Source organism: Medicago sativa, chromosome 4, assembly GCF_051527215.1.
Source record: "Medicago sativa cultivar Bolivia chromosome 4, Bolivia_mono, whole genome shotgun sequence".
Taxonomy (NCBI): Eukaryota; Viridiplantae; Streptophyta; class Magnoliopsida; order Fabales; family Fabaceae; genus Medicago; species Medicago sativa.
Genome location: NC_140752.1, coordinates 15,385,543 through 15,403,489, shown reverse-complemented (window position 1 = coordinate 15,403,489; position 17,947 = coordinate 15,385,543). Strand labels below are relative to the sequence as shown.

The 17,947-nt window shown below is 33.3% G+C and overlaps 1 protein-coding gene and 1 pseudogene across 2 annotated transcripts; both read left to right on the top strand.

Annotated features, from left to right (window-relative positions):
- Positions 1–4,067: 4,067 nt before the first annotated feature.
- On the top strand, positions 4,068–9,142 carry LOC146926667 (F-box/kelch-repeat protein At3g23880-like; annotated as a pseudogene). The gene is made up of 2 exons (XR_015005468.1): positions 4,068–5,419; positions 8,797–9,142. The product of XR_015005468.1 is annotated as an F-box/kelch-repeat protein At3g23880-like (transcript).
- Positions 9,143–10,710: 1,568 nt separating this feature from the next.
- LOC146926666 (uncharacterized) lies at positions 10,711–14,438 on the top strand. Its single transcript, XM_085700173.1, has 3 exons — positions 10,711–11,637; positions 12,923–13,687; positions 14,075–14,438. The coding sequence occupies exons 1-3, from the start codon at positions 10,975–10,977 to the stop codon at positions 14,234–14,236; spliced, it is 1,590 nt and encodes a 529-aa protein (XP_085556299.1). The 5' UTR covers positions 10,711–10,974; the 3' UTR covers positions 14,237–14,438.
- Positions 14,439–17,947: the final 3,509 nt, after the last annotated feature.

Genomic DNA, 17,947 nt, shown 5'->3' with positions numbered 1-17,947 from the left:
TTGGGAGGACATATGAGGTAAACATCTCTATGCCTTTGGTCATGAATGTAGAATCTAAAACTTGCATGTTCATTTTGCACATGGTAATGTACAATTCATTTTATTTTTCTTTTCTTTTATTGTTGTTGGTGATAAGAACTAAGTATAGTTTTTATCAACTTATAGCAATTACCACTCATATAACAACTCATTTTATTTCATTGTTTCCTCAATCTTTGATAATCTTAGTAATCACATTACAACTCATAGCAATTTGATGGAATGTTATTCCCATTACACTACTTTGTTGTGGAAGAGGAATAAATGGGGAAAGTTGAGGTGATACTACTTTCCAATGTCCATGGTTCTGCAGAGACATTTTTTGTACCTCAGACTTTGAAGACAATTGCTTATGCCACACAAGTAATTTATTTTTGCATCAACCTTTTTTCCATCATTTTAGTAATGGAACTTTTATATCCTTAGCACAATTGAGAATTTACAAACAAATGAAGACTAGACAATTATTTAGCATGACATAATAGTGAGCTTTCCTTTTGTGTTCATGATGAAGACTAGACAATTCTTTAGAAGGGAAGCAAAAAATGTTTATTATTGTATTCACTGGTATACTGATCAAAGATATTTACGCATGTGGGAGAAGCCTATTCAGGGTGAAATTTTCGTTTTTTTAAAAGTTGAAAATGGAGGTTCTGTGTTGCTGTGTTGGTGAAAACCAACTTAAGTAACGCTGCGCAACTTAAGTTACGCTGCGCAACTTAAGTTGCGTTACCGTTATAACTAACGCATGTTAACTTGCGTGACGTGAGTTAACATGCGTAAGGGTATAAAGGTAATTTACTTTGGAACTGAGCAATACTGTTTGGGTAAAGAGCATAATTCATGTTGTTAATATTCATGCTAAAAATCCTTCAAAAAAAAAAATATTCATGCTAAAATGGTTATGTTTTGAATTTTTTTTAAACAATGTTGTTAATGAAGTTTAAGGTCCATTTGTTTTGAATTTTTTTTAATGAAAAAACCACTTTTATTATTTTAATAGTTTGTTTTAGTTTTCTAAAAAATCGTTTTGTTGAAAAGACGTTTTTAACCTCAATCGTAAGCTATTCTTAATAGCTTTTTCAAAATATATTTTCCTAAAATAAAATAAAAATTAATGTGTAAGAGCTTTAAATCTTTAAAAAAAATGTTTTTTATGACACGAAAATTAATTGAGAAAGAAATCACGTTGCAAGGGTTTATTTTGCTTTTTCTTAATTACATTAGTATTTTGTTCCTCAACCGTTGGATTGCCAAAAACAATAAAAATCGGGGTTAATAGGCCTTTACCCCCCTACAATATATGACATAATGACACTTTTGGTTTTCCCCCTGTAAATTTTTTTTTTTTGGATTTGGTCCTTGTAAAAAATTTTTGTTTCAAAATACCCCCTAGGCCAGCTGACTTTGCATTTTCGTTGATGTGGCACGCTGAGTCACCTTTTTTCTGATGACGTGACGCGCTGACTGTATAATTAATTTTATTTTTTATTTTTTTGGTCCTTGTAAAAAAATCATTTCCGATCCTCACTTCGTTCAAATGCATCTCAACAAATCATCACGAAACCCACATCTAGCACTAACTTTGGTACCAGACTTTGGTACTCACATCTAGCACCTAGTTTAATATTGCATTGTTAGGAAAGTGGTGTTGGCGGATGTTGGAGGAGAAGGATACTTTATGGTATCGAGTGTTGACGGCGCGGTATGGGGTTGATGGGGGGGCGGTTGGTGGGTGGTGGCCGTAGGTCATCATTATGGTGGAGTGATATTCATGCTTTGGGGAACGAGGGGTGGTTTAGAGATCATGTCAGTCGTTCGGTAGGGAAAGGGAATCACAGGCTCTTCTGGACGGATGTTTAGGTTGGTGGGGTGTCTTTTAGGGACAGGTTCAGCAGGTTATATGATCTGATGGTGTTTAAGGGGGAGTCTGTCTTTGATATGAGTCAGTTAGGTTGGGGTGAGGAGGGTGGGGCGTGGAGATGGAGGCGTAGGTTGTTTGCGTGGGAGGAGGAGTTGGTGGGGGAACTCATTTTACTACTTCATAATGTTACCTTGCAGGTTAATATGGAGGATAGATGGCTTTGGACTTTCGATTCATCCAAAACCTTTTCCGTCTGTAGTGCCTATAAATTCTTAATAGATCAGGTTCCTATTGCTACTTCGGTGCCCACCTCATCTCTATGGCATAAGGATGTACCTTTAAAAGTGGTGTTGTTTGCTTGGCGTTTGTTTAGGAATAGATTACCTACAAAGGATAATTTGTTTCGCCGCGGTGTGATTGATCAGAACTCCTTGGAGTGTGTCACAGGTTGCGGTTCAGTTGAATCATTCGATCATTTGTTTTTACATTGTAATTGGTTCGGGTCTGTCTGGTATTTAATTTATGGGTGGCTGGGTATTTATGTGGCTGCCCCTCAGTCTTTGTCAGATCATTTTAAGCAATTTAGTTACTTTGGTGGCTCATTAAAGGTTCACCAATCAATTTTACAGGTTATTTGGTATGCTACTATGTGGGAAATCTGGAAAGAACGAACTAACAGGTTGTTTACAGACAATACTTGCTCGGTGATACATGTGGTGGATAAGATTAAGTCCCTCACATTTATGTGGTTGAAGGCGAAATTTACTAATCTTCCCTTTAACTCTCATGGCTGGTGGCTTAGTCCATTCACAATGTTGGGCATAGGCTAATTGTTATTTCGGTTATAGTTTTATTCTTTGTACAAATTTCTTGTAAATACTTTTGGACTTGGCTGTTTCTTTCTAGTACACCTTGTGCTAGGAAAGATTCATTGTTTTGAGTAATATATTCAATTTTAGCTTCTCCAAAAAAAAACGAGTGATCAGTTTTAATTAGTATTTTTTTAATATCTCTAATTAAACATCGCGATTGCCTAAGTTTTATTAATATATAAATAAAATATACGTGGGTGTATGGACTATATATTAATAAAAATATATATGAGTATATGTTTGTTTTATGGGAATATATTAATATATTCTTATTTCTGAAATCTAATGGGAAATATATATTGATAAATATATATATGAGTGTATGAACTATATATTAATAAAAATATATCTCACTATATGTTAGTATATGTTAATTTTTGAAATGTATTTTCATTTTGTTTAATATCATCAATACTAAAACAAACAAAAAAATTATAATATACTATTAATCATACTTCAATTTTCTCCGTTGTTTTTTTAAAAAAAATGTATCAATAAAAAACCCGTTAGCCAAAAATTAGGGATGGCAAAGCGGGCCGGCCCGCCCTATTTAGGCCCGCCCCGTCTAAGCCCGCTAAAAACGAGACGAGACGAGCCGAGTCAAATTTTGTGACCGAGTCCAAAATCTCACCCCCGCCCCGTTTTGTGGCGGGCTTGCGAGTTGGCGGGCCGACCCGCCAAACAAAAACTTTTTGATTTTTATTTTTTTACAACTTAATTGTTACAAAAATACTATGTTGCTTTTATCGTAAAAAAATATAAAAGAATAGGTAGCAAGTAAATTTGTGAAAAACCAGATAATTATCATTGTCGAATTCAACATCATAACTAATAGCTTTCTTTCTTCAAAAAAAAAAACTAATAGCAAAATAAGACAAATGCGCAACATAAAACAAATCATAAAATAAATCCAACAACCAAATTATAAAATAAATCTCAAAATAAATAAACTCAACAACCAAGATAAACTCAAAAGCATAAAATAAGTCTCAAAATATATCTAACAACCAAAATAAATCCAAAAGCATAAAATAAGACTCAAAATAACAAATTGAAACACGAGTTAAGCGGGCCGCCCCGCCACGCCCCGTGCTCGTCCCGTTTCCAACTAGTTAAGCGGGCTGCCCCGCCCCGTATTTTAACGAGACGAGACGAGCCGAGCCAACTATAGAAAGCGAGTTCAAAACTTCGACTCAACCCGCCAAAAATAGCGGGCCAAACGGGCCGACCCGGCGGGTCAGACCCGTTTTGCCACCCCTACCAAAAATAAATAAATAAAAATCCCCAACGCTAAACCCTCTCAGCTCAAAACCCCCATCCATCAATCACCGACCGAGCTCAAGCTGTTCTTGAAATCGTGATTTTGAAAAAATGGATTCCTTGTCAAAAACCTTGAATAAATTCATATTTTACATAAATACCCAGATTCAATTTCTTTGCTTTGTTTTGGTTTCACTTGCAGCTAGGTTTCAATGGAGGAAGAAGCGGCCTCAATCCTCTTCATCAGCGGTTCTCCCAGACGAACTCATCCTCGAAATCATCTCATGGCTCCCAGTCAAACCTCTCATTCGATTCAGATGCGTTAACAACTTTTTCAAAACCATCGTTTCCGATCCTCACTTCGTTCAAATGCATCTCAACAAATCATCACGAAACCCACATCTAGCACTAACTTTGTTACCAGACTTTGATGTCACAACCTTCCCAATTTCTCGTTTACTCGATAATTCATCGATTCAGGATGATCATTTCTATCGATTGCCCGGGGGTGACGGTTTTTGGTCGATTGCTGGTTCATGCAATGGATTGATCTGTTTGATTAATGTGTATACTTCATGGCTCTGTTTCTGGAACCCATCCACTAGGACTAAATTTAATTTTTTTTTTACCTTTTTCGGATGATTCTTTTCATTACTCTTTTGGTTATGATCCTTTGACCAAAACTTATAAGGTGGTAGCGCTCTGTATAACGAAGGAACATGGTGATGCAGCAAGAAGCATGGTGAAATTTTTCACTTTGGGGGATAGTTCTTGGAGGAATATTCAATATTTGCCTGTGATTCCACTTTATTGGTTTCCTTGTGTTAATAAGGATGGTGGTGTGTATTTGAGTCGTGGCACCGTTAACTGGTTGGCTGTTCGCAATTACTTTGAGGAAGATTGTTTGTCTTTGAAACATAGGAGTATTATTACTATTGAGCAATATGTGATTCTTTCACTTGATCTCTCCACTGAGACATACACTCAACTGTTGCTGCCTCGGGGTTTTGATAAGGTGCCACTTTATCGACCAAAGCTTGTGGTTTTGATGGACAGTCTTTGTTTTTGTCATGATTACGAGGCAACCCATTTTGTTATATGGCAAATGAAGGATTTTGGAGTTCAAGAGTCTTGGATTCAATTATATAAAATCAGTTATAAGAATTTATTTTCAGCAATGAAGTATGAATGTGTGAATTTGTTGCCATTGTATCTTTCTGAGAATGGTGATACACTAATATTGACAAATGATCGAGATGAAACGGCATTAATCTATAATTGCAGAGACAATAGAGTAGAGAAAATTGGAATTACTAATAGGATAATGTGGTCTTGGGCCAAGGGTTATGTTGAAAGTTTGGTTTCAACTCGTTGATTCTTGAATGTGAGTTTCTCTTCCACGTAGTACTTGTTATTAATGATAGATTGTGTGAATATTTTCAGTGATGGCTTAGCTTCTTAGCTTGTTTATATTGCTGAATAAGTATCTATTAACCAGTTTGGCTCCAATGAATTGGATGAATTTGTCTTCATTTATTTGCATATTATTTGTCTTCCCTCTGTTATGTCTATAATGTCTGTACTCATTAAATAGTTTCTAATTTGCTGCTTCCACTAGTCATTTTCATATAGATTCCTAATATATCTCATTTAGAAGAGTTTAATAAATGTATTTACAGACAATAGTTTATCATTTATCAACTTTCTGCTTGGTGGACCAAAAGCCTTGATAGGATTTGGGGACATTGTTTATCCAAAACATGGGGCTGGTCAGTTCTGTTAACAACTTAAGTAGCTACGAGATTCAATTGTTTTAATGATCTACCCTTTTTTCATGAATAATAAATACTATACAGCAGTGTCGTGTTCATTGTTGACTTCATCTTGTGTGTATTTTTCCTCCTCTGTGTTGAAGTGAGTTCTTTGCTTTCTTTTGCAATATCATTTGATAGTCAGAGAGAAATCATTATACTAGTGCTGAGATTTTCAATGGTAATTTTCTGAAGTTGTTTGATTAGTATTTAAACTTGAGCCAAAAATTCAAAGATGAATCTTACCAAGTTCTACATTATTGTTAAAATGTATTTCAACTGTCCCCTTTTCCTTTTTTTAAAACATGGATGTATTTGATTAGGATTTTAAGGGATTTCAAAAGACTTTTTAATGATGAAAAAGTGTTGTGGTATTCAATCAAACTCTTTGCAACTTAAAAAAAAGTCATGTGGTATTCAATCAAGACTATTTGTCATTTTAAAAAAGTCTTGAGGTATTCAATCAAGACTTTTCATCACTCAAAAAAAAGTCTCGTGGTATTCAAAATCATTCAAATTTCGAAGGATTGTTTAATAAATTGGTTTTTGTGGGATTTTCTAGTGAAATTTTAGCATGAAAAAGTCTTTTATGAAAACATGAGATTTCTTAAGATCGTTTTTCTTTTAAAATTTTGCTCTCTCTCTTCTCCTCTCTTCGTCTCTCTCTTCTCTTTCCCTCTCTATCTCTCGTAAAAAAAATAAAATAAGAGTATGTATTGAGAATATTATAGTAATAGAGTGTGTTGTAATTATTTCATTTCAATGAATTCATAAAATAAAATCTTTTGAAATCTTGTAAATCCACGAAATCATTTAAAATCCTACAAAGTCTTTTAAAATTCTTAATACTTTTTTAAGCAAAAATTGTGCTTTAAAATCATAATCCAATATACCCTTTGATGTCGTAATAAGCCTTTTAACACTAGGCGTTGGATAAGTATGCTACAAAATTCTGACAACCCCATTAAACAGCTCCATCATCGTTCTTCAAATCCTGATGCCATAGATTTACAGAATGGATTCTTGGTCATCAAAGTTATTTAACAAAATCATACTTTATATAAATTCACAAATTGAATTTCTTTGCTATGTTATGGTTTCACTGGTTAGGGTTTTACTTGAAGACATGCACGGCTCAATGGGCGAGGAAGATTTGAAGAAGCGGCCACCATTGTCGTCAGTCTTCCCTGATGAATTCATCATAGAAATATTCTCATGGCTCTCCGTTAAAACACTTATGAAATTCAGGTGCCTTAACAATTCTTTCAAAACTCTCATTTCCAATCCTCACTTTGTTCAAATGCATCTCAATAAATCAACACGAAACCCGCACCTCATACTAACTTTGTTACCAAAATTCGAGGATGAACTAGTGTTTGATTTCCCAATTTCTTGGTTACTCGAGAATTCATCGACGACCAACATTCTTTATGATTATTTCCATCGATTGACTGAGAATGGCGGTAGTTGGCTTAGATTCTTAGATTGTTTATATTTGCTGAATAAGTATATATTAACCACTGTTGGATGTTTGGCTCTAATGAATTGGATGAATTGGTCTTCATTTACTTGCATATTATTTATCTTCCCTCTGTTATGTCTGTAATGTCTGTACTCGTTAAATAGTTTCTAATCTGCTGCTTCCACTACTCATTTTCATCTGGATTCCTAAGAGTTTAATAAATGTATTAGCGCACAATTGTTTATCATTTATCATTATTTATCAGCTTTCTGCTTGGTCAACCAAAAGCCTTGACAGGATTTGGGGACATTGTTTATCCAAAACATGGGGCTGGTCAGTTCTGTTGACAACTTAAGTAGCGACGAGCTTCAATTGTTTTAATGATGTACCCTTTTTTCATGAATAATAAATACTATACAGCAGTGTCGTGTTCATTGTAGACTTCGTCTTATGTGTATTTTTCCTTCTCTGTGTTGAAGTGAGTTCTTTGCTTTCTATTGCAATATCAATTGATAGTCAGAGAGAAATCATTTTACTAGTGCTGAGATTTTCAATGGTAATTTTCTGAAGTTGTTTGATTAAGTATCTAAGTTAACTTATATGGATTTATTTGCCAATCTTATCTTAACATCATTGTGCAAAGTGATGAGATTGACATTTTGAATCTAAGTTATTTAGTACTATTTTTGCTGCTGCACGTCGTAGTGTGTACAGTTTTGTACTCTTTTAGCTAAATAAAAAACTTATTATGTGCAATTAGTTTGAAGAGTTGGGTTCTTCCTTCAATGCAATCAATGTTTTATGGTTAGCTGGGTTCTTCCTTTATAACTCCCAATTAATTTTAACTTGCTTTCACTGCTTAATTTGTGACCTGTTTGATGGCTCTAACGGTAGCTTGTATAGAATTTCATAATCTATGTTAGTAAAAATTACCATGAAACCCCTTATAATATAACTGGACTCTTACTAGTATGTTACTAGTATAGATTTTAACACTATCAAATGCTTCAGATCTTATTATTTAGCAAATAACCTTTGCATTATTGATATAATTCATAGTATTATGAAATTGAAAGTAAGCATACTCAAACAAATATACAATGAATTTTCCTATCTTCGGAATATGATTATAATTTTTTTTCTTTTGAGGGAGGAATATGATTATAATTTGATTGCTTGTGTTTGTGTTTTATCACTTTATTCGTATGTTCCATTTCCATTCTCAACCCTTATTGTTTTATCTTTTGGTCATACATTACAGGGGCTTGTATTATAAGCATAGAGACTAGTGATTAGTATTTAAACTTGAGCCAACGATTTAAAGGTAAATATTACGAAGGTCTACATTCATTGTTTAAGTATATTACGAAGGTCTACATTCATTGTTTATACTTGCTCAATGTTGATATTGATCAAAATTAAATGATGACATAATGAATTTTTATTTTATGTGTATATGAATCTTACATATCACATGCATTTTTGCAGATATTACTTATTGTACGGTCATTTGCCACTGTGGCTAGAGAAGTACATGAGAGGGCTCCTGGAATTGAAGAAATTGATCTTGAAGCAACACTTTGGAGCATAATTGTTCAATCAGTTAGAATGTGCTATTGTCTGGCATATATTTAATAAGTCTCACATTGCTTAGAATTGAAAAGAAATTGGGAGATCAATGTTATATAATGCATACATCGCATTTAGGTATATCACATTCCGTTTGCACTAACACTACCATTTCGTTTGTTCCGTTTGCACTAGCTACTTTGTTGTTCTCTGTATAATCACATTCTATGATCCATATGAAAAATTTGGGTATGATAAATTTTGCTATGTGTCAGACTTATACCACAATATTTGTCAATATTCAAAATAATATGATGTCTGCGTTCTAAACTAACGAGTGTATATTATGAAACACAACATATTCAAATCCCCTTCGTCCAAGTTGAGTTTTTTTTAAAGAAAACTGCTTTATTACTAACGCTTATTTGTCAAGAAACAAAACCAGCACTGAGAATGATAACTTAGCTGAATGAAGAATGGCTTTAATCAAATTGCAAAAAGTAGAACAAAATCCAAAAGTTGTAAAATCATGTAGAAGATAATGCTCAGAATATAGTATCAAATAACTTCCAATATCGAATTGGAGCGCTGCTAAATTACCACCAGAGCATTTGAAATCAGTAACTTGATAAATCCTCTTTGATGATCGGTGAATTTTCTTTTGAGCAACTATAGCAAGCTTTTCTGATATGACCTTACATAGTGATTAAAAACAGTTCACTATGATAATCACATAGGCATCGAAGCTTAAAACAAGAGAGATTTGTAATCACATATGCATTAACACTCAAATAATGAAATGTGACATGTTAATTAGTTAGCACACATTTCATAAATCAAACTAAAAAAAATCTGGGACACCATGTATATTAGTCTGCCTCTTATAAACAACTAGAAATTAAAACATTCAAGCTTTAATTAGCTTCTTCCTTTGGCTTCTTCAGAAGGTGGAACAAGGCTTCTGTTAATGCATTCAGAAGAAGTCAAAGAAGCTCCCGACAAGTATAGTAGTGCCTGACCATAATGAAAATCATTACTTCAATGGACAGATGTAGCTGACAGGAGACATCGTTCAGAGTCAATTTCATCTCCCTAATCGGAAGATGGAACATCGATGTCTTCTTGTGCAATCTCTCAATAAACTTTGACAACATGTTGCTGTCAACTATGTCATAACTGACACGCGTAAGCTAGTAAAAACCATTATTTCTGATGGTCTCTCTGAACCACCTCTCACTCAACCTTCTCACCTAGCCCACTGCAACTGTCTGCTCTCCCCCTCTCCCGCATAGCCGATGTTGTCAGTGTAGGTTGGTTGCCACTAATTCGATCAGTGTGTTGGTTAATATATGAAAACAATCAAAATCACATACAAATCAACAAAATTCAACAAAAATACACAAATCAACACACACTGTATTGTTTTAGATTATGTTTCAAATTATATATTCGAACATATACAGTACCCATAAATAAAAAACAGATTAAACAACAAATGATTGAAAAAAAATGCAACCTAACCTTTTGTTTGGTGGCTGAAAAAGGCTGAAATGTGATGAATTCCACCAAAAAAATTTCAAGAATGACACAATTTTGGGCGGTTTTTATGTTAGAAATTCGTAACTGTTTGGAGGTTTTAGATCATATCATTTGAACCGTTTTTTTTTGTTCGGTCTATATAATCTGATTGGGTGTAAAAATGTAAATTCTAAGGTTGCGTGAGAAGCTTAGAGGATGGGAAAAGGAATTCTCAAAAGATTAGTTAAGTGGACTTTTAAACATCGTTTTGAACCTTGTTAAGCTTTAAAAACGTGTTATGATGAAAATGTTCACAAACTTTATAAAGAGAATTGTTCTATGCTCCCCTTAGATTGCTCAATAAGTAAGCCAATTAAGAGTTATTATCCAATCAACAAAATGTCCATAATCGTACTTCCAAGTTTGTACAACCCCAAGCTACATCCCATAAATTCAAAGAGCCTTTATGAGGGGTTGGAGAAAGCAATTCTCCTTTATAAATAGCCTAATTCACTTACTTTGCCTTGCATCTTTTTACAAATATTTCAATTTGAAAGAAGAGCCAAAACACAACTTGTCATGGCTTCACAACAACCACAACAAGAAGAACCCAAAACCATTCCTCTCAGAATCTTCATAGACAAAGAAAACAACAAAGTTGTTGCAGTAGAATCAACGAAGGACTTCATTGACACTCTCTTCAGCTTCCTTTCTCTTCCACTCGCCACCATCATTCGCCTTTTATCCAACAATGATCAACAACAAGATTCCTCAGAATCATCACCATTCCCTGGAAGCATCAAAAACCTCTACGAAAGCGTAAAAACCCTCTCTCCAAACGATGTTTGGAACACTCCTGTATGCAAACAAATGCTATTGAATCCAAAGAATCCATGTGAATCATTATGCAAGAAGCTTTTATTGAATATTGATGACACTGAAGTATCATCAAGTAAGTTTTTTGTGTGTGATTCTTGTTACAAGTTTACAACTTTTCAGAATCTTGATTGTACTTGTGGAAAACCCACTAATAAACAGCCTAAGGATTTGGATTCTGAGGGTCAGGGGAATGAGGTTCAAAATGGGGTCTTTGTTAAGGATAATGGGTCATTGTTTCTGGTGTCTGATGATTTAAAGATTGTGCCAAGTTCTTTGGTGACTTCCATGCAGATATTGGTGGAATCAGGCTATTCTGATTTGAGTCAATTAGAGGAAGTCACACAGAACATTGGAAAGCAAGAGGTATGTTTGAGATTCTATTTTGCAATGTAATTTTTAATTCACAATGTGTGCGCGCGCGCGCGCGTGTGAGTCTAATTTTAGTTTTGAGTAAACCCTAAGATGGCATGTTAGATTGTAGAGTAAGACCTTGGAGTGTGCTCCTCTCAAGTTCGAATTCTCCCAATGCTGGTTTTTGTGGGTTAGTTGGTCCTTGGACCCGATACCGAGTTTAAAAAAAAAATTGCAGTGTAAGCAAAATTCGAAAAAAATATTTGAAACTCTGAATCGTTGTTTTAAATTGTAGTCGTAGTTGTTATTACGATGTGAACCTTAATATTGTAGTAAAATGAGGGTAAATGTGCTCGATGCAGCCACAACTGTCGTTGCAATCTCCTTGCAGAGACCTCTGAAACCTTTATATTGTGACCGCAATTGTAGTTGTAGACCGAAATGTAGAGCTATATTGCCAATCGTTGATCATTTTAGTCTAGGGTTGGTTAAAATTCAGGTGTTAACATTTTAGTCTAGGGTTAGTTAGAACACAAGCGTTCACTGTAGTATCAAATTATTACTTGAACGGTAATGTCTAAGACAAACCAACTTATGAATTATGGTTTCTACTTTCTAGACCTTTTCTAAATTTTTCTTGTTTCAGAGAGTATTTTTACAATGTCCTGTCATTTTAGGAATTAGGATCAGGCTCTTCTAATGTGAGGAATATCAATTGTTAATAAACAAATCAATAGATGACATTATATGCAAATGTATGATAAATCATGAGTGGTTAAAATATCAACCATTGATTTTCTCACTTTAGTAACTACTCACTTTAAGAGCAGTCAAATCCATAATTCCAGGTACTGAATTGGTGGTGATTCACTCTTTTAATTTTTTGAGCTTGCTTTGGATCTTTAGACTGTTCTTGTATTATGAACCTTCACCGTATAGCTTGATGTTTTTAGGGTAGTATTAATAATTTGACATAGTATCTATTAAGAACCTGATAGGAGAGCATTCGTTAAGATTAAGGTCTATGTGAGAAAGAATAGTAAGGAAAGTAAGGACGGAAAATAATGCGGTTGTAACCAATAAGCTGCAACCTAGCAGAAAAAATAATGTAATAAGTAGGAGTGAATAAGGGATGCAGAAGTAAGTGTGAACCGGAAGGTTTCGGGGAACTTACTCTGGGATCTTTAGACCATACTTGAATTATGAATCTTTATCCTAAAACTTAAGATAGTTTGTATTTGGAATAATAACTGATATCTGTTAAGAATATTCTGACAAACACAATTTTGATGTGCAGATGTTGAACCTTCTGAAGTATACCTTAACCTCTCATGAGCCGCTGACAAATACAATTTTGAAAAGCTGCTCCAAGAACAAAGACAGCCCGCCAAACCAGTTTGCATCAGCAGTCAGAGTAAAAACTTCCACCCGCAAGGTTAAAATTGATGTTAAGCTAGTCCGAAGTAAATCTCAGAAAAAGATAATCTTTGCAGAAGCCGGTGAAAACTTTGTTGACTTCATGTTTAGCTTCCTTACAATACCATTAGGGTCCATTGTAAAGGTTTTGGATGGTAACTCTTTTGTTGGATGTGTTGATAATTTGTACAAGAGTGTAGAGAACTTGGACTCTTCGTTGTGTACAAACTCACGCTCCGTGTTACTCAATCCTGGTGTCGCACCACAGTTTGGTTGTCCAAAGCAGCCCCTCAACATTCCTCAGGTGAAAACACCCACCGCTACGTATTATTATGGTACAAGAAAGCAAGAGAAGGATTATAGCTATACTAATCGTTATAGTACAATAGAAATACCAGGAGGAGTGATTTCTAAGACAATGGGATCAATTTATGATGCAAAAGCCTTGACTGCAATGGATCCAAGATCTCCTAGCAAGTCGATTAAAGATGTGGTGGGATTTGTTAAGAGACCAGCATTATATGTTGTTGGAGATGATCTAAAAGTAAAATCACTTTCTGCTAATTCTTGGCTTTCATATTTGAAAGAATTAAGCCTTCCCCTTGATGATCTTGAAGTGAAGGTGATAAGCATTGGTGAAGTTGAGGTAAAGTGGCTATTCTTACTGAATTTATCTTTTTTTTTTTCTTTTTAGTAAACAATCATGTTGGTCCTTAAATATGTGAGATGGTGTCACTATAGTCTGAATATATCAATATCATAAAAACATCCATAAATGTGTCTTATGTTAGTAATTTTATCAACCAAACTGATTAACGGAAGATCCATCAGAAGACCAAACGAATCAACGAAAGACATATACAAGGATTAAACTGAATAACAAAACACAAATTCTTGTATGTTTTTCTAGTTTTGAAAGATTCGTGAATTATAATGACAGTACTCGCACTTTTAAGGACCAAAATGATTAAGCACTCTTTTGTTTTTTTTTCTTTGTTGTTGATACTCTTCCTTTATGGTTTGCACTTTGCAGGCTCTGAGCCTCCTAGCAGCTTCTTTGACATCAAAATCTACACTCACTAGTGGACTAGAAGAATTTTTTAATATGCAAAAACAAGATTCAAATTTGACCTCAAAGTGTGTTCAAACTAGTAGGGTAGATAAAGTTGCAAAAAAGCCTAAACTTGTACACTGAGTTATTATTATTCAGTTGCAGTTTCATTTCAACCTTTCTTTTGGACAATAGATAGAAGATTTTGCATTATATAATACTGCATAAGATAGAAGTTTGTCTGTTCAGTTTTATGGACTCAGTGGTTAAATACTTCATAAGTACAACTATATAATACTGAATATGAGTAGCACTTTTGTTGGCTGTTATTGCTATCATTCCTCAACTCATGTTATCTATTACTATTTAGATATCATTTTCAGTTTATTTACCATTGTTTGTTTAAGCTTCTTGAGTATAGGAAAAATCAATTACAATTCAATTCAACTTGTATCGTTACCCTTGCCCTCGCTGGCAGCGAGTCGCTGCAGACTGGAGTGGTTATAAATTTGATGAGTTTGAATGTACCTATCTAGAAAGAAGAAGAAAAAATCCAAATTTTGTATTGTCTAGAAACTAGAAATACACTTCTAAACAACTTATGCCGTTTGAAAGTGTATTTCAAAAAATGTGGAAGTGTTTTAGAAGTGAGAGCATATGTAATGTTTATAGTCGGCGTTATCAATATCACGATTTAAATTGTATAATCACACGTTTTAAAAATATTTAAAAAATCTTCAAAAGTAATCTTCTGAATTTTTAGCAAAAATTTTGTTAATGAAATTTAGTCTTCATTAAAATATTTGAAGTAATTTTTTTGTAATTTTATTGGATTTGTTGGGGTGTAAGGACTAGTTGTGGGGCACCAAGTGGAATCTTCATGATAGAATGTTTCAAACAGGGCCTAGCCTACCTTATCAGGCCCACTTAATTTGATTTTGTAAAGAAAAGGACTCGGATGACCAAACTAGCACCACCTAATATCTTTCGTATAATTATAGGGATAATAGTCATTTTGGTCTCTCCGAATGTGTAACGAGTAGCTACAATAGTCGTTTGTTGTGTCAAAATTTCAAAACGGTCCTTGATTGTGCACTATGTTAGTCGAAATAGTCATTTATGTTAAAGTGATGTTTCATTAAAATTGTCATATTAATCTTTCAATATACTTATTGTCATATCAGTCCTTATAAGTACTTATTATCATATCAATCCTTATATGAAAAGAGTTAATGAAGAATTATTTTAACGTGTTAGCCTATATTTTTAAAAGGCTATATTAAATGCAGTCAAAGCAAGTTTGACCTTGTGATCGAAGAATTAAAGAATGCTTTTTCTGTTCCTATCGTATTTCAATCGAAGATGGAATTTGTTGGAAATGCTAAAGGCACGTGTTTCAGTTCGACAAGGCGAAAAGAATCGAATGGCAGTTAGGTTTCGGATAAGGTCAAGCAACAGATATATGTGTTCGAAATTCAAATCGAATAGATGGATACTGTTCGGTTGTAGCAGTTGTAGTTTTAAATTCAAATATAGGTTTTTATTCTTATCTAGTATAAATAGTAGTTTTTCGTAAGAAAAAGTGGTCACAATCCAATCATACACAAAACTTACACTCAAACTATCCGCATGGAAGAGAGAAACGAGTCACAAGTTGCAATGTATGAATATGTGTACCAATTTACATTCAATCAATGCAATTTAAGTTTATTTTCTTAAGTATCTTTGCAATTTACTTGTTTCATTCAAACATTTCTTTTCATTTCATTTGAAAGTAACTTCGACGGATTTAACTGGGTTAGATTCAATAAGTTATCTTCAAAAGTTTTCAACATTCTTGAAGAACAATTACAAATTCTGGAAAATAACAAAAACACAATATGTCCTTAAGATTTACTGGTTGATCTTGCATGTAATTAATTTTAAACCAACGGTTGTTTACCCAAAATCAGTGTAAACATAACGTCATAAACTATTTTGACTAATAAAATGCATCATCAAGGACTATTTTAGAATTTTGATACATTGAGTCAATATTGTGGCTACTTGTTACACATTTAGTAAACATTGTATTATATCCATTATTTTAACGTCATAAACTATTTTTACCTCTATAATTACATTATATCCATTACTGCTTGTCGTACATCATATAGCTTAACACCGGTACAATTTTTCTTTTAAAATCAATTAAGTATGAGTGAAGTAACATACTAACATATGATTATTAATCACTTTGTTCTTTAATTTTATTTTTAAATGGTAAATATATTTTAGAATATAGACTTTTAAACCCATCCCTTCCAAAACCCTCCCAAACGGACAATGAGTGTTGAAAATTGAAAATTGAAAATTGTATGTTCAAATCTGCGCCCCAACATATTTGGTATGTAGTAGAATTTGCGAGTCAAATGAAATATACTATTTTTGAGAAATTTAATGGAATTATCAACTTTTACTTGTAAAATAAAAAATTAAGAGTTTAATGGTGGTGGGTTGACAGTCCAAAACAATTTTGCACACACGACCAATCAAAATATTTTAAATTGTCACGTCAATTAAATTATTGCTTTGTTTTTAATTGACGTGGCAATTCAAAATATTTTGATTGGTCGTGTGTGCAAAATTGTTTTGGACTGTACATCTACCACAGTTAAACTCAAAAACTAATCAAAGATGTGTTAATATAAATAGAAGGGTTAAATATGTTTTTGGTCCCTATAAATATACCAACTTTTCGTTTTAGTCCCTCTAAAATTTTCCTTCAACTTTTAGTCCCTCCAAAATTTTCCATCTTCATTTTTGGTCCCTCCTTTAAAGTAAACTCATATGTAGAATTCATATTTTTGAATAAAATTTTGCAGAAAAATTCATAATATTATAAGAATCTCTCCCAAAAAAATTTAGAATTTTTTAACAAAACATGAATTTAATATGAATTTTTATATATTTTATGGTTAAAAATTCATATTACATATATGTTTTGTTAAAAAATTCTAATTTTTTTTGGAAAATATTTTTACGTTATTCTACACATATCTGCACAATTTCATTAAAAAAATACTAAAATAAATTTAAAAATAGGGACCAAAAGTAGTGACTGAAAATTTTATAGGGACTAAAAGTTGAAGAAATTTTTTAGAGGGACTAAAACGAAAAGTTGGTATATTTATAGGGACCAAAAACATATTTAACCCTAAATAGAAATTACACATGACAAAGAAAGTGGAAGGAAAGAAAGATATTTGGTGGGGCCAACTCAAATTCCTTTCTCCTCGGATTGGAATGAAAATACCTTAGAAATCATTTTTTTTTATAATCAAAATTCCTAGAAATCATTAATTGATACAAAATTACAAGACAGTCCATACTTTATTTTATATTTACTTTTATTATCTTTATCATATCTTATTCTTAATTAAAGATATTTAACTTATGTTTCTCTCTTTTTTTCTATGAAGCATAGACACAGATGCGAACATCATACACACTAACAAGGACATGTTGTCACAAATAAAATTAAAAAAAAAATGACATAATTTAATGCAATTACAAGTATTGATGTTGTGTCAATGTCGAACATGATACATGTCAAACACCGAGACACACCTTCAATCAAAAATGTCTATACAAAAGAGTTTTTCTTCCATTTTCTTTCATACCAAAGAACTATCACCGTCACAACTCACAACAATATTTTGACATTGTTGCCGCAACCGCGACCATGTCCTCAAGACAAGATGCGTATCTCTGCATTATTTGTGTTACAATTTTATCTCTGTTGATTGAACTATGATCTTGATAATTTGATGTCATATTCAATTTCAAAAATAATGTTTATGAATACCATAAAAG

What these genes read in the sequence shown, in the direction of transcription:
- LOC146926666 (XM_085700173.1), top strand. Translation starts at nt 10,975, where the DNA reads ATGGCTTCACAACAACCACAACAAGAAGAACCCAAAACCATTCCTCTC. An exon ending in AGAACATTGGAAAGCAAGAG is followed by an intron (nt 11,638 to 12,922) that starts GTATGTTTGAGA and finishes TTTGATGTGCAG; the next exon opens with ATGTTGAACCTTCTGAAGTA. An exon ending in TAAGCATTGGTGAAGTTGAG is followed by an intron (nt 13,688 to 14,074) that starts GTAAAGTGGCTA and finishes TGCACTTTGCAG; the next exon opens with GCTCTGAGCCTCCTAGCAGC.